The following is a 27,056-nucleotide window of genomic DNA, read 5'->3' on the forward strand; positions in this document are numbered from 1 at the left end:
TTGCCTCCTTCCCGGAGTAAAAAGAAAGTGGTAACATCTCTTGGATTGGAGTACCTCCTGCCTTACATGGCAGGCCAACTGCTGCAAATGTCATCAAAATGACTCTGTGAGTTCCAGGTTTGCGTGACAAGAATAAGTGACAACTTGATGGGTTTCTGCCATTTTCACCAAAGAAACACATTGTTGCTGTGACAAACTTTGAAGCAAGAAAACTCCATGGCTACATTTAGGATGATATTTACATGGCATACCTGGAAGCCTATACTGGTGTTCTACTTGCTGGAGTGTACAGATCCAGCAATGAGACCACTGATGGTATGTGGGAAGCATCGACAGGCAGGCATATTTTCCAGGCAAAAATGTCACTCAGACCTTTTGAATGATATCAAGAGTCCTCAGATTTTACAACAGATAGATAGATAGATCCTAGAGCAAACCTGACACGCATGCTCCCATTAGGGATGTCTGGGAGAGATGGGTGGAGCTCTTTCCATCAATGTTCAACACAAAAGGTAAATGGCCTGTATTTATATAGCGCTTTACTAGTCCCTAAGGACCCCAAAGCGCTTTACATATCCAGTCATCCACCCATTCACACACTGGTGATGGCAAGCTACATTGTAGCCACAGCCACCCTGGGGCGCACTGACAGAGGCGAGGCTGCCGGACACTGGCGCCACCGGGCCCTCTGACCACCACCAGTAGGCAACGGGTGAAGTGTCTTGCCCAAGGACACAACGACCGAGACTGTCCAAGCCGGGGCTCGAACCGGCAACCTTCCGATTACAAGGCAAACTCCCAACTCTTGAGCCACAATCGCCCCAAAGGCAGAGGTGAGAGTAAATGAACATCTGGGCAGCCTTGGATGCAAAAAGCAGCATCACGGGCTGTGTAATTCTGTGCATCGAATTGATAGAATTACACAGGAATGTTATTATAGTTAATAATATTGACATAAAAAATAAATGAAACCGATTTATTTCAGAGATATGTTACGTTACATTGCTACAAGTTTTTTTTAATCTCTTGAGTTTAATTTGCTATAGTTTCGGAATGAAAATGAGAGGTGTGCTGCAAAAAGAAAGAGCCTGAGGGCCACAGGAAAAATATTAAAACCCATCTTTTCATGGATAAGGAAGCCTAACAAGATTACAAACAATTTGAATGATAAACCACTGTTTTGAGGGAACTTTTTGGTTGATTTAAGACACAAAACTATCCATTAACATAAAAGATAATAACAGAAAGCTAACACAAGAGGAAGGTTAAATGCTTTAACATTAAATGTACATGTAAAGTGTTATCCCCTTTGCCTTTTTAATGACTAATCATTTTTTATGTGTCAGAACTCTTCCAGGAAAACATCTGGATAAGATCGCTGAGCAGATGAGGATTCATAACATCAATGCTCTGCTTGTGGTCGGAGGGTTTGAGGTATGTATAACCTTTCCTGGTTATTGCAAATTAAAGCATTTTGTTTGTAATCACATTTTATCAATATTGTATCTCTGACCATTTTTTATCATTTAGAAAAATACAATGAGTAAAAAATCTTAAATTCAGCTATTGTTTCATTAAAAAAAGCTACTGATATTGTAAAAGCAGAGTTATTGTGTAATGTAAAATGGCTAACCTTATTGTATCAGCATCATCAAGCACCGTCTCCTACCAGCATTTTACGATTGCCATGTGTTGTATTGCTCAGCATTTTCTGGTCCATTTGTTTCTCACCAATTTACCCAATTTGACATTTTAAATTTGCAAAACACATTTTCTATATTAATATTTTTTCAAAATATAATGAAGACATATTTAAATTTTTAAGGCTCTCTCCCTGTCTGTCCATGTGTCAGTATGAACTGTTGGCCAAGCTGCAAAGCCAGCATGTATATAGATAGATTTAATGACATTGAAATGGATGTTTATGGTATTTTGATGCTTTTCAAGCTCTTTGTCCAATCGAGAGATTAAATGAAACCAGCATAAAACTTTTATTTTAACAAAGAACTTTAACAATTCAACCATGCCATTTAAAAGAAAAGGTTTTTGACTTTGGTAGCTTGGCCAAAAATGAACGTTGTCTCTGTCTTTGTCCTTTTATGTGAGGAGCTGCAACATTGACTTCCTGTGTGTGTCTCACTGCCCGTCATGATTGGCCTGGCTCTCTCCCCTTGGCTTCTCCTAACAGTACATTCCTCACAGACGTTTCTTCATCCCATCACTGAATTTTCATTTCATACTCCATTTCTTGAGCTCCATCTCTCATCAGCAGATCCCTCCCACCTCAAAGCCGCCTCCTCCTTCACGCCCACCACAAGTTAACTTATGATTCCTAAAGCAAACATGTTCAGATTATTAGTTTGCATGTATCATAGTTATGATTGGCTGAAATTTTAGCTTTAATCAATATATAACAATAGAAGTAAAAGTTAATGTTATCTTAAGCCACTTTTAGTAATGCAGTGATTCTTTTTTACAGTAGTACCTAGCTCCTGCTGTAGCTGATGAAGAAATGAAACATCTTGCAGAAGTTGGTGAATAAAGTGAAACATTTGATTTCCATTCGACAAAATCAAAGCTGTGCAATGCTCAGCGTTTGGTGCTAGCCCATGAATCAATTAGTGGACTATACTCCATTTTATAGTAGATAATATCTTCTTCTCGAGTGTAGTATGGATTTTGGACACACCTTTGCTATCTCCAGTAAGTTCCCAGCTCTTCCTGTCATGTTTTTTCCCTCAAAACTCACCTGTGTCCTCTTGTCCACTGCACCTTCAAAGTCCTGGGGATTAGAGCTCTTCACTTTTCCCCCACTTGTGTGTACATACTCAATGACCACTAAGACGCTGGCTCTCACTACTGCAGGCCTACGTGGGATTACTGGAACTCGCTGCTGCACGGGACAAATATGAGGAGTTCTGTGTGCCCATGGTTATGGTCCCGGCCACCGTCTCCAATAATATACCCGGTTCAGACCTCAGCATTGGTTCAGACACTGCTCTGAATGCCATTACTGACGTAAGTGTGGCTGGGCTAGAGAGAATGTATGTGTGTGTGTTTCTAGACTTAACACACATGCAGACTTAACACATCTCAGAGTTCGGGATTTGCTGATTGCCAGCTCGCATCCTTGCATTAACAAGCAGTAGGTCAGATTTAGTTCACACGTCAAGACAGTTTAGATCTTTTTACAGGATCCATTTGTTTTCTAGTTTAAATTCAGAAATTGAAAATATATTATTGTTATTGTTTCTTATTTAGTATAAATTGTCAAAAATTGGTTCTTAATCTTGTGCATGGGCTTAGAGCTGCCATTAATTGAACTTTGGCAGTTTAGGAGTAGTGACAAAAAAGCCAGATTAAAAAACAAATATTTGAAATTCTGACCTGCTCATTGGTTCCCTCTGAAATGAAATCAGCTGTGCCTGGGTAAGATTTTTAACTTCAAGTTTTCACTTTGAAGTGCCGTAGTTTCACTAACTGAAACTCAGGTCACATGACAGAGACATTTTAAGAAGCACTCAGTGCTAGTGCTCTGTAATGTTTTGTGTAAACACTGGCCTCCCGCTTAACAACCAAACTTGTGTTTTTGCAGAACTAAATGGAAAGTACAGGCTTACTGCTTTCACATAAACACAACCGTAAGATAATAGAAACAAGACCTTACAGTTAGGACAGGCAACGCATACTATGCCAAATAACTCAGCTCAGTTTAGCTGATGCAGACATTAGACTGTTAATAATCAGCATGAAGTACAGTAGAAAACACTTGCTGCTGGATGCGGGCTGGTCAGCAGAGGTCCCAGGTAAGTGTTAGGGCATGCAGTGGTGTGTTGTGGCATGCTCTTGGTGCGTGACCCTGGCGTGTTCATGCGGTCTTCTTTGTGTTTTGTAAAAGGCAGATAACTAGACAGCAGGAAGGTTCAGTCTAACGGGAACACTGTTTGCGTTTGGGAAGTAAGTTTGTTTGCTGCATAACTGATTGTGGTCTACATCGTAGTTCCTATTGTTCTTATCTGAGAAAGCCTTTCTTGTCTTCAGACAAAACAAAAAAACCAAATAGAAATAAAAAAAACGTCCTCTTTGCTTCTTGAACATAAAAGGAAACGTTGCCCGACTGCCTCTGGAGTCTCACCTCGTCGCGTCGACACCGTTACATGTCAACCACGATGCAACCCCTCTTCCTCATTCCATTTACTCTCAGCCAATGAGAAGCCAAAGTCCCCCCAACTCCTGGAGAGAGCCAGCCAGTTGCACACACTACAGGACACACACACAAACACACATGCACACACACGCAGAGCTGCATATTCATGGTCTCATTGGAGTTAAAGTTACTTCTTTGTCTTGTATCCTTCCTTTTAAAATGCTAACCCTAAAGGTTGCAGCAGGTTATAATTTCAAACAATTTGGGGTTTGTAAATATTGTACAGTGTATAGTAGACCATCTTTAAAGAATTATATGTCATGTCAAATTAAAACTATTCAGAATTTCATGGTAACAAGCTTTTCCTGTCAGGATGAGAAGGAACACCTTAGTGATTTCATGCTGATGATTGTCTGTGCAGTAATGGGTTTATCTTTACATCACAGACACTCCTTTCCAACATTAAAACCTGACAGATCAGACAAATATGGGCTGGGCTGTTTATGTTTTAAAAAGCTGCTAGTATGAAACAGAAAAGTGCATTCAATGGTGTTTTATAAAGTATCCATCCATCCACGGGGATATTGCAACTTGGCATTTGATTAACAAACAGCTTTAGCTATCATGATAATGAAGGATACAAGACAAGGGAGTCACTGGGCACCATGAAGCAGCCACTAAAGGGCACACTGGCATTTTTAGATGTGTAGTCTTCCCCCTAGTGGTCTAACTCCATATTACGGCTACCGTCATCAGGCCTTTGAGTCCATTCTGCAGCTGTATGTGGCCCGGGCTGACTACGAGGAGTTTTGCATCCCGATGTGCATATTGCCTGCCACCATTAGTAACAATGTGCCTGGCACTGACCTCAGTCTTGGAGCTGATACATCCCTCAACGCCATTGTGGAGGTAAGGGCCCAGCAAACGAGATGAGGGGAGATATTAAGAGCTACAGATATGCTGAAGTGTTACCGTTAATAAAAATTGGGTTTAAAAGTGTCAAAACTGTTGTTGTTCACACAAATCCTAAAATAAAGACCGCTCGATCAGCACAACAGCAGATGTTGCTTATGTGCCTCGTGCATTAATATTGGTTTGTTGTATTTGAAATATGACGATTTTATTATCTTCCGTTACCATCCAGGAGGATGTAGAGAATGTACTTTATTATTTATTCATTATGTACAAAAACAAGGCAAAGAGGGCAAAGAAAGTACAGCAAAGACTTGGTTAACTGGATCCAGTCCTGCAAGGTGCAGTCATTTGAACTATGCACTCCAATTCATCTACTAAAACTTTAAGAGAGGAATGAGTAAACAGAAGTAAAACCCGAGTGTCAGTGAGTACAATGCATGTCAGTGACTGTTCCTGTGTTTTACTGACTGTGTTGATTATTTCTGGCCTCTTGTGCATTTGGTACCAGATGGGTGAAGCCAACTAACAAGACTTTAAAATAAGAGTGTTTTTGAGAAGGTAAATAGGAAAGGACACCTCATCTGGAAGCCTGAAATCATCTGATTAGACTAAAGGGACACACAGGTTGACTCTGATGGTAAATTTACCAGTTCTTTACAGTCTCCTTTGTTCTTTATTTATTCTTGGGAAGAAAAAAACCCTCTCAGGCTAAAAGTCCACACTAATGCGCATCGTTTTTTCTCCGTTTTGGCCTCCCGTCCACACTGAGAAGGCGTTTTCGCTGATGGAAAACGCAGCGGTTTGAAAACGCTCTCGAAAATGCATACATTTGGAAAGGGTGCTTTGGCGTTGCAGTATGGACAGCAAAAACGCATGTTAGTCATATGATGCAGTCATGTGACCAATTAAACTAAGATAGCGGAGGGCATTATACAGCAGTTGTTTTGTTTGCTCTGAATTTTTAAAGATTAATATCAGTTTGTACCTGCTCCAGATAGATTTTCTTCAAATTCTTTAACTCTCACTTGCTTTTTCAACTTTGTACTTTTGTGTTACTCGCAGCAACAACTCCACTTCATTGTTAGTCCATTTAAAAAACTCGGTGCTTTTCCTCAACATTCGACGTTTCAAAGAGCCGAAAAGTACATAAGCGGCAGAAATGAGGCAGGTCGAATCTTCTTGCGTTTCACGCATGCACAGTACTGGGACGTAAGCGTTTTCGGCCGTTTCAATGTGGACGCAGAACTCTGTGAAAACGACTGAAAACGCTAGTGTGGACGCAGAGCGTTGTCAGACGAAAACACCGTTTTCAAATCTGTCCGGGCTAGTGTGGATGTAGCCTCAGTCCGCGACCGTCTACATCAGGGGTGTCATAATCATTTGCATACCGTCTAGTTTCACCTGAACTGGGCGAGGCCTGAAATAAAATCACAGCAGAGTAACTCTTTTGCTGCAAATGTTCTGTACATCCTGAAAATATTTGCATTTAATAAATCCTCCACTTACAAAACTGATGATAAGATGTCTGAAGAAATAAGCACGTTTTTAGCCTCATGCCCTGGTCTGTCCACATGCAGCCAGTCGACTGCCACGTTAAACAATCAGATAAATTAGTTTCAGTGTGGTATGACAGGCTGTAAAATAAATGACTGGACTGAGTTACTGAGTCAATCTGTGCATCTCTAAGGACACTCAGCTATTTTATGTACTTTAAAGTAGAGCTGATGCAGGTATCTTTTCTTTTCTTTTTAATTTTATTTTACAAAGTGATGACATATATGACATATTTTGGGACTAATAAAGGTATATCAAATCAAATCATATTTACCAGTTTTCACCCACAATCAAAAAGCTCAGATGTTTTCTCACAAATCCTTCTTATAAAATATTCCTGTCAGCTCTACTTGTGTGTACAGTGTGTTTTGCATTTGCATGCTCTCTGCGTGAACATATTTTTCTTGTTTAATGATTGTATACTGTTTTATGTGTGTGTGAATCAGACATGTGATCGCATCAAACAGTCAGCTAGCGGCACCAAGCGGCGAGTGTTCATCATTGAGACAATGGGGGGCTACTGTGGCTACCTGGCCACCGTGGGTGGTCTGGCTGCAGGCGCCGACACTGTCTACATCTACGAGGAGCCATTTGACATCCGTGACCTTCAGGTTAGAGAGAAAAAGTCTGTATCCAACAGAAAATGCCTTATTTTCATGTCTCCTCTCATCATCAGAAAATACCAAGACCTTTTACTCTCTCGATGACTCTTATAGCCATGATTCCTGTCAAGTCCTTTTTGAGTTCCATTTAATTTATTTTTTGTATGTTTCATGACTGGATTTTATTGGTAACACCATTTATGAGGGCAACAGCATAAACATTCAGGATTCAAACTGCTCCTAATCCTCCGTTTAACATGGCTTTTTTATTTTTGGGCTCTGTATGATGTCAATAAGAACAGAAATTCCTAATATGGTCATCTCAGCCACACAACTGAGCCCCACCCACGTAATGTTCAAGCTTTCTGTCTACGACAGGCAGCCAGTTAGAAGAAAGTTGGCTAAAAATGGCTTGTTTTGAAAAGTCAGGGCATCCGTCCACTTTCTTCTGTTGCAGGGCTAACACAGACTTCCAGCCAACCCTGCACTGGATTATGAATCAAGAGTTCAGAATAAGCAACATAGAGCTGGAAATGAGCCTAATACCTTTCACTACATTGCACATTTCCATCCTTAGCAGTAGTGGAGCAGACTGATCGCAGTGCAGTGCAGAAGCTTCCGTTAGTCAATCAGTGCCTCTGCCTGGATGTTTCAGGGCTGTGCAGGTGACCCAGATTATAGCAGTGCACATGAAGCAACTTATTAATAACCTCTGAGCTGCATCAGTCATTCAATGACAGACAGATCTCATCAACACAGATCAGGTCAGGGAGATTAGAGACGTCAGGACTATTATTGTTTACAATGTTCCTGTTACATACACTTTTAATATTAATTGTCTTTTTATTTATTTTGTCTGTGTATGTTTTACTTAATTTTAATCTAACAATGTTGAGTTCTTTATGCTCTGTAAATTTTGTCAAACTAATTTTCTTTTTAAAAAGTCTGGGCGCAGTGCACAATTTAGTTTTTTAGAAGTCTGCCTTTGCATATGAACTGTAACTAGTACGTGTCACAAAGAATTTCAACCATAAAAATGCATGAATAGGTAATAAAACAAACAAACACTTTTTCAGTGATCACAATGAGAAGCAGTAAAAAGCGCATGTGTGTGGTGTCGTAAACCTGCATTTCTGTTGCATTAACCCTCTTGGGCTCACCAGCTGGGTAAAAGACAAGATATGGCGCCCCATGGTGGTGTAAATGTTACCTGCAGCTCTTCACTCTGCAATGAGAGACTGAAGAGTGAGAGTTGCTCTTGCAGGTTTAATGTGAGAGACTCTGTGTTTTCAGGCCAACGTGGAGCATCTGACAGAGAAGATGAAGACGAGCATCCAGAGGGGACTGGTGCTCAGGTGAGGCTAAACACCTTCATTCTTTAAAGTTACATTTAGATGCATTACCTTACACAAGCCTGTGGGATTTATTGTACGGACCTGTGCGTACGTCTGCGATGAACAAAAAATGCAAAATGCTCTATTTTTAAATGTCATCTGCAGTGCGTTATTTGTAAATAAGTGTTTCTCAATTATGTATATAAAACCATTTTGGCAAATAAAAGATTTTTGATTAACCTTACACTTTATTTCATGTCCTCTATTGAGGTTATTTTAGTCCACTGCACCACCATGCTGTTGGAAATTGCTCCCAGCAGGACCGAGGTCTGTGGAAATAGGACAAACGTTGTATTTTGAACCGAGTGCAGGTGACATTGTGTGCCTGCATAATTTCATTATTTTAAGATGCCCTCAAACATAGTGGTGCATCACAGCATCTCTATGCATGCATGCAGTGAAAAGCAGAGCCTGGATGAAGGGTATATGAACGCTGGTGTGTGGAGACTTAGCAGCCTGGTGACTCTGTGTCCTCTGTTAGTTGATAAATGGGTTCAGGCATTGTTTAGAGCATCTTCTTTTAAGGGAGCACTTGTTATTTGGTGAAGCGATCCCTTAACCGGCCTGTTGCCCTTGTGCTGTGTTTTAGAAATGAGAACTGCAACGAGAACTTCACCACAGATTTCATCTACCAGCTTTACTCTGAGGAAGGGCGAGGAGTGTTCGACTGCAGGAAGAACATCCTCGGTCACATGCAGCAGGTTGGCCACGTGCACAAATGAATGAACGCGATGCTGTGCTTGATATGTTTATCAGCAATGATGACAATCTGTGATGCAAGGAGCCAAATCCACAAAATATCTGCTATCCTTTATCCATCCATCCTGTCTATCTGGGAGATATTGCAGACATTACTGTGTAGAGTTATGTTGCTAAACTAGTGATTGTAAGTGATCAAAATTAAGAGTTATAGTGTAACAGAAAAGTGCACTTAACATTATTTTAGATACTAGACTTGTGATATTTTATATGTAATGCCCTTATTTTGAATAAATATGACTTTTTTTCCATGTCAGGGAGGAGCTCCATCTCCCTTTGACAGAAACTTTGGTACCAAAATTGCAGCCAAAGCCATGCAGTGGATCACCCGGACACTCAAGGAGTCCTACAAAGGAGGCAAGCACATAAATGTGACACTTGATTCCAGCGAGGATGCAGAACATTTAGGTGTGAAATTGCTTTGCCTCAGTTACAAAAGCTGATGCTTCTCTTCGTTGCAGGGAGAGTGTTTGCGAACTCGGAGGACACCGCATGCCTGCTGGGGATGCGTCGCAGATCTCTGGTCTTTCAGCCTGTGGCGCAGCTCCGGGACGAGACAGACTTTGTGTAAGAAGATTGTTTAATATCTGTAGCAGTGCAGCTCACAACCCTGAGTAAGTAAGCTCACAAGCTGAGCTTACTTACTGTGTGAGAGGAAAAATGTTTTAGAGGACCATTTGCAGATCTTTAACATAGTTAAAAACAAAAGGTAGTGCTAATGCATCTGAACCAGATTATTAAGAACAAACCTGGAAAATATTCTGACCCAATTCCCTTAAAATTCTCTGAAGCAGCGGTCCCAGGCTTTTTGTTTTAATCTTGCTTTTAAGATCTCTGTGGTTAAGAAATAGTGTAGAGAACATTCGTCTATTCTCTACTTTCAGTCACAGGATCCCTAAGGAGCAGTGGTGGCTGAAGCTCCGTCCTCTAATGAAAATCCTGGCCAAGTATAAGACAAGCTATGACGTGTCCGACTCCGGGCAGCTGGAACACGTGACGCGGGTCCGACCCAAAGACAGCAACACCTCAACGGCCATCTGAACCGCCTCACTTCCACACGCAGAGCTTCACTTCAACAGGACAACAGCTTCACAAAACAGTGACGGCTACTCACTCACTGACTGATCAGCTGCTGACTGACTGCAAATACGTTAAGGTAGATTATAAAAGATAGGTTATTTTAAAAGCTCTATTGAATGGTAAAGTCACGGCACTTTTCAGAAGGGATTCTATATTATGGGTCATGGGATTTGAGATTTTATTAAGTAGTGTGAACTTCCTAGCAGCGCTAATATTTTATTTTATAGATCCCTAAAAGTATTATATAAGTAAACACACATATATGGACCCTGTTCATTATGTACTGTATAAGTATTTAGATTTTATCTCCTAAAGAGTAGCTATATCTAATTTTATTACTTGAAGATATGTAGCTGAGCAAATGTTGTGTAAACACAGCTTGGCTGAAATCCGGCTTTTGTCACCTTTACCTTGTACTGCACTTTGAGCCCCATATTTAATACGACCCCCTAAAGCTGCTTATACAGAGAGAATATATTTCACGAGGATCACATGCTTTCAGCATGTTGGCCAGGTTGATTATAAAATGTTGAAACTTGAAGGATGTTTTTCTTCTGGGGGTTTTGGGACGAGCTGGTTGTGTGTCCTGTCACCTGCTAATTGTGTGTTTGTTGTGTTGTTGCCTTTGCTTTTTGTATCCACCCTGGGCGTTGTGTCTGGCATCTTGTAGTGGTTATCTGTAAGTAGGGTCCAATTGGCTGTTGCTGTAGCTCCTCAGTGAGACGGAGAATGTCTGAGACTACGCAACATTTATGTGCTGGCAGTGTGACGTGTTCTTTCACAGAGTAATAAAGCATTTATTGTGTTGAAACTCTAACTGTTTTGTGTTATTGTATCTCACTTTTATGTGGCTGGCTCTTTGTATTTGTTTGATGGGAGGAGCCTGAGATGTTGATTGTTGGATTGAGTCATAAATTAAACCGTAATGTTGTGTAACTTCACACAGGCACCAGTATAACTTCTATCCATTCATTTAGACAGGGGCTTCAAAATATCTGCAGCCATCTTGGTAAAGCAGTAACTAGCAGAACCATGAGATTTACTTAGGTTCAAGTACTCTGGCAGGAAGTAATTCTGTAAAAAACAGTAAATTACTAGGACAATGGGGACACTGATTGTGGAACGAGACCATACATCCATTCGCTTCCGCTTATCCTTTTCAGGGTCGCGGGGGGTGCTGGAGCCTATCCCAGCTGTCATGGGGCGAGAGACAGGGTACACCCTGGACAGGTCGCCAGTCTGTCGCAGGGCTAACACACAACGACAGACAACCATTCACACTCACATTCACACCTAGTGGCAATTTGGATTTTCCAATTAACCTATCCCCACAAGCTGCATGTCTTTGGACGGTGGGAGGAAGCCGGAGTACCCGGAGGGAACCCACGCAGACACGGGGAGAACATGCAAACTCCACACAGAAAGACCCCGGCCTGATGGTGGAATTGAACGCAGAACCTTCTTGCTGTGCGGCAACAGTGCTAGCCACTGTGCTGCCCACTGCCTACTGTTAAAACTACCTTTAAAGTATTTGAGCCCAGGCAGAAATATTACACAAATATCTTAAATACTGGACCAATTAAGTCAATATTTGGGGAAACTAATTTCTTTCCCCCAGGAATAAAGTGTTTTAATGACTCACCAATGACAGATTTTGTATTCCAATGTCATGATGCAGCATTTAATTCTAATATGTACATAACAGAATATGAATAGGCAGTCATACAAGTATTTCAAATGGCAGACACTGATTAGGTAACTTTCTTCCTCTTTCTTTTGTGCGGTTCAGCTTTCTTTTTGCCACCATTTAAAACATTTCTGAGAGAACACTTGTTCTTTGGATGACCACTTTGAAAATATCTACTGACAGTCCTATTTTATAATCCATGAAGGATCTTTTTTAATAACGTCATTCTCCGGGCCCAGAATGGCAACGCCACACGTCTTCTGACCAGCACTGAGGTACCTGCAGAAAAAAAACGAGGGATTATTTTGCGGGCATAAGAAAGCTCTACTTGTTGTAAATAAACAGCAGCATCTTGACAAATTGCATTTTGCAGGATTGGTCAGTTTTACCTTTCAGCCACATCCACTAGGTTTTTATGGTCAACAGCAAAGAGTCTTTGTCTGTGACTCTGCTTCATCTCGTCCGTGACCCCACTGAGGAACTGACCCATGCCTGCACCAAAGACAGAGTCACAAGCTTTGCATCAGAACATAAAGAATGCTGAAATTACAGCTTCAGCTAAGGGATCCATTCGCTCTATAAATTCAACTGTATATTATTACTTCAAGTCTAAAATGATGCAAAATAGTTAAAGATGGGGGAAGGTAGCATGTGCACCACACTGGCTGTGAGAGTCTGAAGGCAAAGTTCTGTACAGATGCATAAACACACACAAAATTTACTCTATTATGAAGCCTTTTTGAATATTTACAGATTCATTCTCATGCAAGGACAGAATGTGTTAAAATCCTTTAAAGGTTTGATGTAAACTGATCCAGGCAGCTGCTTTCAGGGAACCTCTCATCACTCAGATGGCACCTCACCTTTGTCTGCAGGGGCCACAGGTGAGTCCACCGCTGAAAAGACTGACAGTTTGGCTTCGTCGATGTCTTGCTGGGTGAACTTTCCTGACTTTGCCCACTCGATACCGTTACCAAAAGCAGATAATGTCTGCACTGTGTTTGGATCCCTTGGACACAGAAGAGACAACACATGAGGTCAAAACTCTCCGAAATTCTTATCATAATTTGAACTTTCAATGTTTCCTGCCTTCCTTCCCTATTGATACACAGTAAACCTTTGTATTGAACTTCTACCCACCTGTAAGAGTAAAAGGTGAACAGGCCTCCTCCTATCTTGGCCCCGCCTCCATAAGCTCCGCCTTTCTCACGGATCTCTCCATGAAGAAACTTTGCTGTCATCATCCTGGCTAAGATGCACAAACTAATGAAGGAGTAAAGAGAAAGTGTTTACTGCATGCAGTTATTACAAATGCATAACTGAGAAAAAAAAAAAAGCAACACATTTTCAGTAAAATTAAGTTAAAGAACACACTAAAGCCGCCATAAACTGTGTTACAGTTATTTACCTGCTGCTAGCAGGATGTAATGATATCGTTACCTGGCATAGTCCTTGTGGGAGAAGGGCACTGCGCGAATACTCTCACTGACAAAGTTGACAGGGAAAGGCATCTGAAAGAAAGTCTTCATTGGACATGGATGGAAGGTTGGCTCCTGAAAAATGTAAAACCGCAAATTAATTTAATTCTAAATCAGAAATGGATTACTTATTGAATTATGAAGATGTTAATTGTAACAAAACAATTCTTCAAAAATTGATCAGTGGATTAAGAAAGAAATAAAGAAAAATGTAACTATTAAACCTACTGATATTAGTTTTCTTCGTGGGCCATTGTCATCCAGAGGGTTTATCGGCTTCTGCAATAAACACAAAGATTAAAAAAAAAAAAAAAAAAAAATTGGATTGATTATAACAATGAATTAATTCATTTACACATATTTTGTTTTCCCTGTTCAACTTCACCTCAATAATATTTGGTCTGACAGGTTTGCGTTCCTTTCTGTTCTTAGCCACATCCTTTATAAAACCCTCCAAGTGTGCCGCTGCATCAGATACTTTCTCTGGAGTTGAGTTGATTGCACATCTATATGGACACATTTAAAATAAGATGCGTTGAGTGCCTGATATTTCACTATTTTATAGTTCATTATTTACAGTGAAATAAAGATAAAGTCTACATATAGCAGGTGTATTATGGACCCACCTCATGTTGTTTGGGTTGAAAAGGTGTATTTTGAGCCTGGGTAACGTTCGGATGATTTGGCTGAGGTCTGCTATCGCAGCTGTTCTCTTCATAAACGTAACCTGTTGTTAGAAGATGAAGTATTGGTTCCAAAGTATTGACACCATCACATCTCTACCCTTTGTTGCAGAAATTTAAAATAACATGAATAGTGATTTTAAACATACAGTACATTTTCTTTGACACAAGACACTGTTGGATGGAGTTTGGAACCAGGCCCGGGGAGCGTGCCTGAGGGCGAGCGCCTAGTTGCTGGGACTTAGTTCATGAGGCCTGGGCGGGCCTGGCCCCGAAAATGCATGGCTTGGTGTTGAACCAGTCTCCTGGAGAGGGGCTTGAATCTGTCTGAGTCTGGAGTTGCCCTTGGTGAGAGGCAGTAAGCTGGGGTGGGTATCTAAGTATCCCCTCAGCTTGCTGCCAATATGTTGGGGTTTTTCTGGTGGATGAGAGGATTTGTTCCTGGCGCCTTCAAGACAGGAAATAGGTCCTGACTGTCATCTGTAGTCCGCAAGCTGATGATTGCCTGAACATGGTCCATTGCACTGAGCTGCAGCTACAAGGTGGTTGGTGCCTGTGGTGGTGGTAACCCCCGAACCAGATGGTGGACACCTGAGGTGGAGGGAACCATTAGGTTGAAGAAGGAATCCTATCCGGCTTTGTTAGCCGGTGGGACTTTGGAGGCAGTACTTAGTAAGTACTTAGTGATGTGGACACAGTACCGGTCAGTCGAGGTGAAGAGAGCTGAACATAAAAGCAAAGCTCTTAATTTACTGGTTGATCTACATCCCTACACTCGCCTATGGTCACGAGCTTTGGCTAATAACTGAAAGAACAAGATTGCAAATACAAGCGGCAGACATGAACTTTCTCCGAAGGGTGACTCAGACTATAGCCAATACACTTCCACATTGAAAGAAGCCAGTTGAGGTGGTTCCCTGAGTCAGATGCCTCAACCACCTATGTCCCACTGGGACACACTGGTGAAATTATATCTCTCAGCTGGCCTGGGGACACCTTTGTGTTCCCCCGGACATGCTAGAAGAGGTGTCCGGGGAGAGGGAGGTCTGAGGATCTCTGCCTAGGCTGCTACCTCCACAACCCGGCCCCGGATAATTAGAAGAAAATATAAAACAAACAAATAAACAAGCAAAGCAGCTTTGCGGATAGCTGGATTTTTCTGAAAGGTTAAGCCTTTATTAAAATGTACAAAGATACCTGTTCCATCCCACCAAAAGTCTCCTGGAGGTCTCCAGCTGGAGTGAGGTGACGACCCGCCCGAGTCATAGCATACAGGTGACCTGAGTATGCGATACTATTGGCCAACTCCTGTGCTGACTGCATCACCAGCACCCTCAGGCGCTCCTCGTCATCAAAGTGAGGACTAAACGACAAAATAAGACCCATTAACTGACAGTTCCATCTGTTGGTGTCGCTAGCAGTGGAAAATGTAAAAAGCTGGGAGGAGTTACCTGTTGAATATGTCGCTCCACAACTGAAACATGTGAGGAAGATTCCTCTCCAGGCACGAAGAAGATAAGAGGATACCCTGAAACAGAAGGTAGAGATCCAGATGTTCAACCACAGAAAGGAAGTGCTAAGAGCTCACTGAAGTGTCTTTAGAGATAAAGTCTTGGTCTAAAGTTTAATTCTATCCTTCATGAATTATTTGATTATTTATTATTATTTTTCATTTGTTATTTCTTTTCAGAGAGGCCAACAGATTCAGTTCATGCCACTGTGCACTGTGTAAAAACACAAGGAATCAAGCTGAAAGCTACTTTCTGTTTTGCATTTTGCACACAGCAATGATCACAGATAGAAAGGTGTTATTGGCTTAAAACACACTTAGCTGGCACTGACCTGCTCATATGTATCCAGCTCGTTGCAGTCAGTGATGACCTGAGTGGAAACAGACATGCCCCCTGTCCTCAGCTCCATCTGCTGGGCCTGCTGCCTATAGTCCAGAGCTCCACAGCCCATCCTAATTAAACAGACAAACATATGCGGACACACAAACAGACATTTGAAAAATCTTTAATACTCCATTGTGCAATCCATTTGGCATTGCATCACAGTCTGATAATTTTTTTTCAACAACCTAATCTTTTTTTATGTTTTCCACTGTGATTACACCACAGCACACTTACCTTATTAAGGTCCCCAATAACCACCGAAAAGCAGCGCACATTTCGGTGCTTTTTTTTTCCTGAGCTGTGATACACTTTTAGCCAATCGTTTTACGTTTCCGAGAATAGTAGGCGGGGCCAGGTACGTACGTTCTGTTAGCGCAGAGCTACAGATTAAAAATGTCCAAGGCGAAGCGGTTAAAAGTCTGGCTGTACTTCACAGCAAAATATGCAAACTCAGCAGCCTGCAACAAGTGCTTTAAGCTGATACTGTGATACTGTCAAAGCAGGTAACACCTCAAATCTCATGAAACACCTGGCGACGCATAGCGTTTTTTTAAAAGCCGAGAAATGCGCCGTATTTGATGGCAGCAGCAGCCGTTCTTCTCTGCGTGAGTAGCTTAATGTTGTTCTTGTGTGATTTACGTTTAGTAGGCTAACCACGTTATTACATTAATGCATGTAAGGTGAACTAGCAAACATCATCATAGCTACATGCAGCTGTCCTCTTGTTTGATGGCAGATACTCCCTTCACCCTGGCCAAAAAGGCTAAAATGACCAAAGAAAAAGTGGAAAACAGTTAAAGATGAGAGGTTTTTGGACAAAGTTTGTGTTTTTTCCATTGTTTAAGCACTGCTTCCAGCCAAGAGTGATACCATATATGCCCCATAGCTGCAGAAAAGGCTAACATTGTTATTTTTTTACAAAAAACCAGCTGAACATGAGAGGTTTTTGGACCAATTTTGTGTTCTCCATTCTTTAAGCACCGGTTTGAGCACCGTTTGAGCACCGTCACCGTTTCAAAAGTACCGATTTGGCACCGGTATCGGATAAAACCTAAACGATACCCATCCCTAGTCCCCAAAGACTGTGTTCACATGAGTCAACACCAAATATTAACAGGCAAACCAGAAAACCCAGAAGAGATTACCAGCTCAGTGCTAAACTGGTTTTCAAATAACATTTGAAAATAAAATAAATATTCAAAGCTGAAAAAGAATTCAAAGATCAGCTTCAGTCTGTAGTATTAATCAGCACAAAGTAATCCAGAAAACTTGATAAGTATTTCATTTGGAAATATTTAAAAGTATTTAAAGAATGATGTATCAGCAGGAAGAGACATTTACCAGGACTCCTGAGCGCTAATCCTTGCTAGTAAGCACCACATTTCAGATTCATCTTGTTCTGGTCTTGCAGACCAACAGGTTACTCACTTGGTAATAACACTGCAGAAGAGCGGGACGAAAACCTTGAGGTCCTCTGGAAGGGTGTTGAGATTACACAAAGCTCTGAAGTACACCAAACCATTGGTGGGCTGCTCACAGTACTGGACCGGAACGCCTCCTATGAAGAATGAGAAAGTGCTCTATATACAGTTTATATAAGACAACAGTTTTCGTCACACGCTCTTTGTAAATCAGCATAGACTCACACCTGCAGTGCTTATTTGAACAGGAGTGATGGGTATCGTTGGCTCGATGTCGGACACTTTGAGTGCTGGCAGGCAGGAGACATCCTGGGTTTGACTCTGAGCAGCCAGCAGCTCCAGACCTTTCCGAGAAGAAAAATCACATTATACTAACATCTACTGAATGCAGACCTGTCTTAATATACAATGCTTCAGGTCGGTAATATTCAGTTTAACAGATTACACCCACGAGTGATCAATCTTCTGGCAGTTCAAATGTTACCTTTCTCATAGATCTGCTTTCTGTCGCTGTCAGAAAGAACCTCGATTTTCTTCTGAAGTTTCTCCTCCTCAGCTTTGGCCTGTTTCTCCAGGTAGGACTCCTCTGGGCTCATTGACAGAGTCAGTCGGTGTGTGTTCTCCTAAAAACCAGTCAATGACAATTAATCCGAGGTGGCATCCTTTGTTAGCAAATACCTGCTCTGCATTATCCTTGTTAAAGCATTTATATATTTATGTTATATGTTTTTTCATTTGTTTCACGAAAGGACTCAGGAAATGTTTTTTGATACTACAACATAAGAAATAAACTGTCAACTATGAAACAAAGTATTTTATTATACTCTCAGCCTGTAACTGTGCAATTTATCTTCCCAACAATGTTAAATAGTAAAGCCCTGAACCTGTAAGTAACATAATTTAATGAAGACATACAAACAAAAAATATTTCAAACACTATGTGCTTAAATCACCTTAAAGTATTGCCTGACTTTCTCCTGGAGAAAGCGAGGGTTTTCCTTCAGGGCTTGTCTGAACTTGGCAACACTGTCACTGATCTGCAGCAGCTCCACCGGGTCCCCATCATGGTTCCACGATGAAGCTATGTACTAATAACATAAGATGAATAAAGGTTTTGGTGAGGAATTTACTAGGATTATTTACACCTTATAATATATAAAACTCTTAAACACTGTACCAAAGACAGCCTCCCAAAAAATAACAACAGTTAAATTCACATTCTTGATTTGTACAGAATTTAAACGAAAAAACAGGGGAAACAAACATTCAATGTGAGGTTTTATGCAAAATGAACACACACTAATAAACACAGCACTGCAAAGCCATACTTGGACGTAGGCGGTATGTTTTTACAACTACAAGTGCCCTTGTAGCTGTAAAAACAAAATAAAGGTCACAGATAAACAACAGTAAACTCACCGAGGCCAGAGACAGGCCGAAGTTTGTGGTCTGATGTTTAATCTGGATCTCAAGCTTATGGATAAGAGCCTCAATCCTTCTCTCCTCAAAGCCATTCCTTTGTTAAATGACAAGTGTGAAAATTATTCTTTGGCTTCTTCCTTCTTTCCTGTTTTAGCTTTTTTCAACAATTAAATCTTAAGTCATACATATGCTTTAAACCCTACAGTAAAGATCCTGCTGTATTCTGTCGCTCACTCTGTGCAGAGAAAGTAAAAGTCCTGAGGTATAAATGTTACAGAAATATTGGTTTTTCAGTAAATACAACAAGTCTGTCATATTTTGTAAATTGTAACTTATAAGTGGCAAAGCTGTGCCTCCTCTCACTGCTCACCAGTGGAACTAAATGCTTAACCAATTCGTGAACACACTCAAAAAACAAAACAAAAACATTAGAAAGACCCATGACTTTTATTTTGCCCAGTAAAAAATTGAAAAATTGATTCCAGCATACAATGTTTTATTTGTTTTCCTACATTTTTAAAATCTGCTACATAAAGTGCAAGATAACAGTTGCTGTATAGGCTTTAGTTTGTTACGCCAAAGAAGGAAATTTTGACAAGAGAGGAGACTTGATCAGGGAACTTACTCTATAATTTTATCGATGGTTTGGCTGATGATCTGCTTCACTCTCTCTATATCCTCCTCATCAACTCCCTGCAGTCCGATACTGAACGACGCCTCTTTGGTGCTGCCATCATATCTGCAGGATGCAACACTTGTATCAATACTCCACAAGTACATGCAGGTTATGGATGCTTAAATGGAATTCTTGCGTAACAAGTGGTAAGAGAATTTGTGAAGAGTAAGTAGGTATACAGACCCAAACTGTATGCATCAGTTATTAAACTTCCAACAAAACTGGTGAAATTAAAGGTTTGATGTGGATGTTATAACGCCTGCACACATACCCAACAACAGAAGAGAAGTCTGTTCCCAGTTTGGGTTCGATGAGAGATTTGTAGAAGGGAGAGTTTGGCCCAGAGATCATCAGAGAAGACAGCAAGCTGAGAGTGAGTCCTTCAAATGCATCAGTGATGCTAAAGAGAAAAACAACAATAAGAAAAAAAACACCCATTTTTACTGTCAGGAACACTATGGGAGAGTCAATGTTGAAACTTTAACAGGAACTTTCCTTAATGTGTGAAGGACTGTGTCACAGTGGGTTCTTATGGGTTAAAATGGTTCTTGAAAAATTATCTACAAAAAGGACTATATAAAACAACCTAATTGAAATTAAAAAAAAAAAAGATCAACTCTAAAAGAGGAAGAAGTATGTGGGGTTACATCTCATGTTGAACTTGTTGAACTGATTTTTAGCAGATATCTCTACAGGACACAGCAGGAAATAAATGATATAATCTTACTCTCCCAGCAGATAGCTCACACACACTGTGTTCTGCTTGTTTGGATCTGGAGCCAGAGGATCAGGACTGCAAGTCACATGGTCCTCTTTCTGGGAGAAAAACAAATATTCACAAATCAAATATTCAACTACCTTTTGTAGCAACTAAAAGCATTCTTTGAAATGATAAAAGAAACAGAACTTTGTTTATCTGATTCAAGGCAAAATAGATTATCACTCCAACACACTGCAGCAGAGACACGCTTAATGTGAGCTTACAGGACTGGTCCAACGTGGCTGAGAAGGAACTTCTGTTTTCGGGTCGATGCAGGCAAACTTGGACAAAGCTTCTTCTTGAATCTGCTTCAGATGAGGTTCTAAAGGCAAATCTCCATAAGTGAAGAACCTAGATGTAAGAAAACATTTAAAAACAAAAATCTCGTTTGTTTATAGGGCAAGATATTCTAATGTTCCCAGTTCACATTTATTTTACAAAACAACCCCAAAACGCTTCAACCGGTTTTATCCGATACCGGTGCCAAATCGGTACTTTTGAAACGGTGCCGGTGCTCAAACCGGTGCTTAAAGACTGGAGAACACAAAATTGGTCCAAAAACCTCTCATGTTCAGCTGTTTTTTTGTAAAAAGATAACAATGTTAGCCTTTTCTGCAGCTATGGGGCATATATGGTATCACTCTTGGCTGGAAGCAGTGCTTAAACAATGGAAAAAACACAAACTTTGTCCTAAACCTCTCATGTTTAACTGTTTTCCACTTTTTCTTTGGTCATTTTAGCCTTTTTGGCCAGGGTGAAGGGAGTATCTGCCATCAAACAAGAAGACAGCCGCATGTAGCTATGATGATGTTTGCTAGTTCACCTTACATGCATTAATGTAATAACGTGGTTAGCCTACTCAACGTAAATCACACGCGAACAACATTAAGCTACTCACAGAGAAGAACGGCTGCTGCTGCATCATCATCCGTCATCATTTCTGCTACACTGACAGGGCTAGGGGCCAGGACTCTCCTCTTCGTGTTTTTGGGGGATATTGCTAACTCCAGGTCCGATAACTGGCAACCCACGCACAGTAGATGTGCTCGGTGTGAGGTCTCGCAGCAAGCTATCATACGGCGCATTTCTGGGCTTTTAAAAAAAAACCGCTATGCGTCGCCAGGTGTTTCATCGGATTTGAGGAGTTACCTCCTTTGACAGTATCACAGTATCAGCTTAAAGCACTTGTTGCAGGCTGCTGAGTTTGCATATTTTGCTGTGAAGTACAGCCAGACTTTTGACCGCTTCGCCTTGGGCATTTTTAATCTGTAGCTCTGCTCTAAAAGAACGTACGTACCTGGACCCGCCTACTATCCTCGGAAACGTAAAATTATTGGCTAGAAGTGTATCACAGCTCAGGAAAAAAAAGCACCGAAATAAAGCACCGAAATGTGCGCTGCTTTTCGGTCTGGTTACTACCGTTTATGTGACACCGGTACCCATCCCTAGTCATATTCTTACAGTAACTCTGGATGATTTATGCATGTGCCTATTTACCTTGCGTTGCTGGGATGGTAGTGTGTGGCATGGAATTGTTTAAGTTGCTCCCATGTAAGGTCAGGAATGGCCAGAGGTTCTCCCCCTGACACCACAGAGTAGGTATGGTCAGGATACAGTTTGTTCTGGAGGTGCTGGGCGTACAGACGCTCATTGTCTGACTGTAAGTACACACAGCAAGAAACATTATTCTAAACTAAACATTTATTACAAACATTTTCTGTTTTTATAAATGAAAAAGCTTAAAGTTGGTTTGCAGCAGGCACTCTGTTAATTTTGAACAAAGTCATACTTCTTACTCTTTTTTTTTGAGTCCACACACAGACACAGTGTAACCCTGTCTCCAGTGTTTTCTTATCATCCACCATCTTATCAGTTCAAGGCTAAACGCTGTTTATTTACACAGTTAAAGTGCCAGAGTGACAATTTTTATTAGACAAAGAAAAAAAGGAGTGCTGTTCAGAAGAATTTATTACTTTCCTGCTTTTTTTCTTATTCTTCTTCTTTTTTTTTTTTTTTAAAGTTATGCAGTCGTTAAAGGCTTCTGTAAGTGTGAACTGCCTCAAGCAGTTTTTATTGATTTTTTAAAAAAAAAAAAGAAAGAAAGAAAAAGTCATATGAAAGTAAAGTATTTCTCTTAAGTATGAAAAAAGAAATTGAAAAAAATAAATAAATTAAAAAAAAAGAGTTGTTTACTTTGCATTTGATGGAGAGTTTGTAACCGAAAAGTACCCGAGGTGGGGAAAAAAGAGCATTTATGAAAATATTATATTCTATACATTTAGAAGCTTTGTGGCTGTGTCAACTTACAAAAGCACCCTTCATTTCATTAAACACCACTCCTTTAAACATTAGAGGGGAGTTGTTATCTGTGGGGTCTTCATTCTCCAGCCTCCAGCCTTCCTGCCTGGAAAATAAACCACAGACAATCAGATCAGACAGCCAGGCTTTCTTAGCTGGCTCAACAAAAAACATAAAACCCCAGTCGGTGATAACAGGTATTATATTGGTGGTTATTGGTTTTATCTTTGAAGCTGGGCTTCCTGATTCTGCCTGTGCTCACATAAAAACTAGGGTTTCATGAGACATACGACTGAACAAAATAATCACTGAGTGACACCAAGTTCAACCAGAGAGGTGATGATGATGATGATGACGACAACTGGTAATAAAAATCTGTAACGAACCAAGAATTAACAGTAAAATGTAACCTTGTTGTAAAGAGAATAAGAGATTACTGCTGCAGAGGTTTCATCACATAGAGCGACAAAATTAAGATTTTAAATTTAACACTGAGTGAAGTCGCGCTGCTGTTTTATTTCTCAGGTGTCGACAGCACAAAAGAAATCTGAAACTTTAAACTGAATACATTTAAACATCAAAGTTTACTGTCCCACAGTCTAACAAAGGAACCGCCCAAATCACTTCAGTTTGTCTTCAGATCAAACAATGTCTCATACAGTTTGCCCTTCTTTAACTTCTTTAAGTGATTTTTGTACGGTACACTTTATCAGCTTGTACATATGAAACATATTGTCCAAGCACAGACTCTACATTGTACCTAAAACATGCTGTAAATAAAAGAATTGTTGAAAACATGGCACTTCTGGACGACTTCAAACTAAAACTTGGTGATTCATGCTGATTTAGCCAGATAAATAACGCCACTTTGCTGACACAGAAACCTCAGACTTTAATAGCTTAATGAGGCTGATTGACTTTAATCTAACTTTGTAGTTCACCCCTCAGCTATCTTCATTTCATCAGAGAGAACAGATCGGACACACAATCTATACTTCTCATCACTGAAGTGCCACAATAACGGCATCATATCTGAAAATAAAACTTGTTTACCGTTTTGCACTTGATTGCAGTACAAACTTAATTGCAGTTACACTCGTAAATGTAAATACGTAACGATGATCTAAACTCACCAGAAATCCTGCTCTCGTAAACAAGGAAAAAAAACTGCATCCAGATACACCGATAGAAGATTCTGGAAGTCCTTCCCATTTTGGGTTGAGAACGGATACATGGTGTAGTCACTGGCTGTTTATCAATAATGGGAAAGGTCTCATCAGAAATGTGAGAAATAACCAACAATCATTTAGAATACCTTTCATTTTCTTTTGAAGCTGAATGATAAAATAATGACTGGTTTTTGATTAAATAACCACTTAGCTTGCACTTCTGAGAATTAACTTTATTTGGTGCATGGAAACACTCATTGTTATTACTTAACGCAATAAGTAAATATAAAAAGCATAAATAACATAAATTAAGAATAAATATAAAAATCCAAATGTAAACACATTACAGTGCAGGAATTTACATGACTAATGAACAAGCTTTCACAGCTTTTCTCTCGTGGACTTGTAGGTCACACAGTCAATTGACGTCCAAGTTATGCTTCCATACCTGTGAATGCATTCATGAAGGTGGACAGCGACCTATTGAGCATCTTGAAGAAGGGGTCTCTGCAGGGATATTTCTCAGATCCACACAGCACTGTATGCTCCAGGATGTGTGGTACCCCTGTGCTGTCCATGGGGGTCGTCCTGAACTGGACACTAAGGGAGAGAGACTTTAAGTATTTTTAAAAGGCTAGATTGTTTTTATATAGTTTTGTTATGACTTGAGCAAAACAAACAAACAAAAAAGCCCCACAACGCTAACCTGAAGAGGTTGTTGGAGTCATCCCGTGCTGCATGCAGATACTGAGCTCCAGTTTTATCGTGCGTCAGCTTCACTGCTGTGAGAAACAGGTCAGGGACCGCTACAACCTGGGAAGGAACAGAATTAGTAGCTTTGATCACAAATGGTTTGAGAGCAGGTTCATAAAGGATCATAGCTCACAGCAAGATAAATGGAAGTTCAGTCAACAATAAAAGAAATGTCACAACAGATCTCTCACATTTACCTGTAGAGAACAGTTCCACATTTTTGAAACACGTCTTAAAATATTTTACAAGCTAACCCCACATAACTTAGTTATACTGCATTAATGTCACCTAACAGAGTCAAGCCAAAATTTAAAGTGTTCCTACTTCTTTGACCGTAAAGCCGTGGATCTTCTGCCCCGGTTGGTACTGAAGGGCTCTCTCTCTGGCTGAAGTGCTCTTCAGCCTCCATGTGTGCTGCTGTCCATTGAAACTTAAAGAAAAAAAGGAGTGCAAAGTTTAGTAGGTATTTTTACAAAGAATATAAAATATATCATACAAAATAATCATAATACATAATTTAATAATGGTTATTGTGGTTTACAGTAGATGCCAAAGTTTCAGTTATGATGTTCCTCTGAAAATGTTGAGGTTAAAGGGCTGGACTGAAAGCCAATGCCCAAAGAAAAACTCTGAATGACCGTCAGAAAGCCTGGAGAACTACTGCTCAAGAAACATTAAAAATGCCAAGAAGGTATAGTTACTTGGAAAAAAAAAACTATAAAGAAATGAGGGATGACTCAAGACTTTTGAGCACTATTGCACTTTTTTGGGACTTTTTGACCATATCCACCATGTCTTTTCAGACATGCCCACCCAGGTAAGAGTCTAGTAAGACAATTTCCAGTTGGGACCACAGGCAAATACTAATCACAACAAATCTCAGAATGACTTGAAATGGTACAACACCTGTGCCGGCTCATAGAAAGCCTTTATCAAACCCTAAATTAGCTATCGTTACCCGTCACTGGAACAAAATGCAGACATTTAACCTCTACTACAGCTCCTAAAGCAATAATAACTGATTACTGGCTATAAACAGTAACGCTAACTCTGAAGCCATAGGTTCTCATCATTGATTGCATCAGCTTTTTCATCAGTCTTGTTTCTACTATTGTATATAAAGTAACAATATTTGAACTACACATCAAGGTTAACACTGTCTTTCTGTCTAGACAGAGTCGACAAAACACACACACAAAATTCCCTAATTAACGGTTAGCTTCAGGACGTCTTGGAAAACTCACCTTAAGTATCGAAGTTTCTGGAACACTGACTTCGTCTGTCGAAACATTGTTACTAAATTAAGTTACTACCCCTACCCTTAAAGTGCCCAGTTTTAAACTTACACACACTCCTACGGGTTAATTGTCATTATTTGACTGAGCATCCTGTGCCGTCTGCTACCTAACATGCCGTGTGTAGCGGTGCCGTTGACGTTGAATGGGAACGTACACGTAAAAATGGCTGCGACACCGGCGCGCGTCGCAGATCTGACAACAGGTTTCTGCTCGATTTCACCGATCCTACAGCACTGCAATTCTACAGTTACCGACTGAGCAGTTTTTACCACGCGGAAAGCTGAACATTCACCTCGAAGCGTCCCTGTTTGTGATTGGTCAACGTTGAAGAAGAGGAGCTACAATTGGTTAAGCAATGTAAGGTCTCCGAAGTTACTAAACGGTGACTAGAGGGTTTTTTTGAAGGACATTTAAAAACGATCTAATTAGGGACTTTAATTTTGTTACAATTTGTAAAGAACAACAATCTAAATAACGTCATTCCGCTCTCTAAAAGTTTATTAAACTTTAAAAACAAAACACAAATACAGTACAAATTTATATTTAATGCAGTTACAAACAACCTCCAGCAGATGTCAGCATAAGATCGCATTAATTTGACAAAAGATAATTCTCTTCGAGCACGTTTGTATTAGTTTTATCCCCACCCCCTTTTTTTTGTAGCACTCATTTCAAAAAGGTAAACTGTGATTAAAAATGCAAATGTACAATTTTGCTTTCAAGCAGTGCATACACAATCTGACCCAATATTTATTTCAAACAATATTAATGTATATATTAAAACACAGTTTTTAAACCTATGTTGCTGTCATGTTTGCCATGAAATTGCAAAATGGTTTCACTGTAGGAGAAAGCTTGAACACGAATAGACCTAAATAATCTCTGTTATGTTCATCTTTGTCAAAATAACGATTAAGTTACTTTATAGCAGACTATTAATCTTTTTTTTCTTAAAAAAATCATCATGACAGTTGTGCGACTGATTAACGGTCTGTTGTGCCTTACAACTGTGTTAAAATTCCTTTCGATCATTGACATGCAGAGAGTTTTTTGCACTTAAATCCA

The 27,056-nt window shown here is 40.2% G+C and overlaps 2 protein-coding genes across 10 annotated transcripts in view; one reads left to right on the forward strand and one right to left on the reverse strand.

Annotated features, from left to right (window-relative positions):
• LOC146553119 (ATP-dependent 6-phosphofructokinase, platelet type-like) overlaps nucleotides 1-11,268 on the forward strand; it is a 36,929-nt gene extending 25,661 nt beyond the window's left edge. For 3 of the 9 annotated variants that reach the window (XM_085254831.1, XM_085254829.1, XM_085254832.1), the window contains 9 exons: nucleotides 1,347-1,434; nucleotides 2,866-3,018; nucleotides 4,904-5,056; nucleotides 7,063-7,227; nucleotides 8,512-8,573; nucleotides 9,202-9,313; nucleotides 9,629-9,728; nucleotides 9,833-9,938; nucleotides 10,256-11,268. In XM_085254831.1, the coding sequence (XP_085110957.1) occupies nucleotides 1,347-1,434; nucleotides 2,866-3,018; nucleotides 4,904-5,056; nucleotides 7,063-7,227; nucleotides 8,512-8,573; nucleotides 9,202-9,313; nucleotides 9,629-9,728; nucleotides 9,833-9,938; nucleotides 10,256-10,412 (1,096 nt within the window). In that variant the 3' untranslated portion in view covers nucleotides 10,413-11,268. The remainder of the gene's footprint in view (nucleotides 1-1,346; nucleotides 1,435-2,865; nucleotides 3,019-4,903; nucleotides 5,057-7,062; nucleotides 7,228-8,511; nucleotides 8,574-9,201; nucleotides 9,314-9,628; nucleotides 9,729-9,832; nucleotides 9,939-10,255) is intronic. The other 6 variants (XM_085254838.1, XM_085254834.1, XM_085254837.1 and 3 more) reach the window with 2 other exon arrangements.
• An 835-nt stretch (nucleotides 11,269-12,103) lies between these two features.
• On the reverse strand, nucleotides 12,104-26,240 carry pitrm1 (pitrilysin metallopeptidase 1). The gene is made up of 27 exons (XM_085254828.1): nucleotides 25,938-26,240; nucleotides 25,018-25,123; nucleotides 24,647-24,753; nucleotides 24,389-24,540; nucleotides 23,905-24,019; nucleotides 22,781-22,877; nucleotides 21,971-22,131; nucleotides 20,698-20,824; nucleotides 20,441-20,529; nucleotides 19,985-20,113; nucleotides 19,663-19,776; nucleotides 19,035-19,131; nucleotides 18,569-18,703; nucleotides 18,100-18,238; nucleotides 17,843-17,959; nucleotides 17,623-17,752; nucleotides 16,142-16,262; nucleotides 15,751-15,827; nucleotides 15,497-15,662; nucleotides 14,243-14,343; nucleotides 14,002-14,122; nucleotides 13,845-13,895; nucleotides 13,579-13,691; nucleotides 13,279-13,401; nucleotides 13,002-13,147; nucleotides 12,528-12,630; nucleotides 12,104-12,417 (listed from the first exon to the last, which is right to left on the reverse strand). Exons 1-27 carry the CDS (start codon nucleotides 25,982-25,984, stop codon nucleotides 12,324-12,326), a joined length of 3,078 nt encoding a protein of 1,025 aa, XP_085110954.1. The 5' UTR covers nucleotides 25,985-26,240; the 3' UTR covers nucleotides 12,104-12,323.
• Between the last annotated feature and the right edge of the window lie 816 nt (nucleotides 26,241-27,056).

The sequence above is a fragment of the Mchenga conophoros genome, linkage group LG18 (assembly GCF_057382185.1).
Source record: "Mchenga conophoros isolate Kocher_MC1m ecotype Shallow Benthic linkage group LG18, M_conophoros_male_GT1.1, whole genome shotgun sequence".
Lineage (NCBI taxonomy): Eukaryota > Metazoa > Chordata > Actinopteri > Cichliformes > Cichlidae > Mchenga > Mchenga conophoros.

Bases quoted from the DNA above. Each gene is read 5' to 3' on its own strand.
- pitrm1 (XM_085254828.1), bottom strand. From the start codon at position 25,984: ATGTTTCGACAGACGAAGTCAGTGTTCCAGAAACTTCGATACTTAAG. The intron at 17,753-17,842 runs GTGTGAGTCTAT...CATTCTTCATAG, and splicing joins TGTTCAAATAAGCACTGCAG to GAGGCGTTCCGGTCCAGTAC. The intron at 14,344-15,496 runs GTATCTTTGTAC...TTCTAACAACAG, and splicing joins CTTTTGGTGGGATGGAACAG to GTTACGTTTATGAAGAGAAC.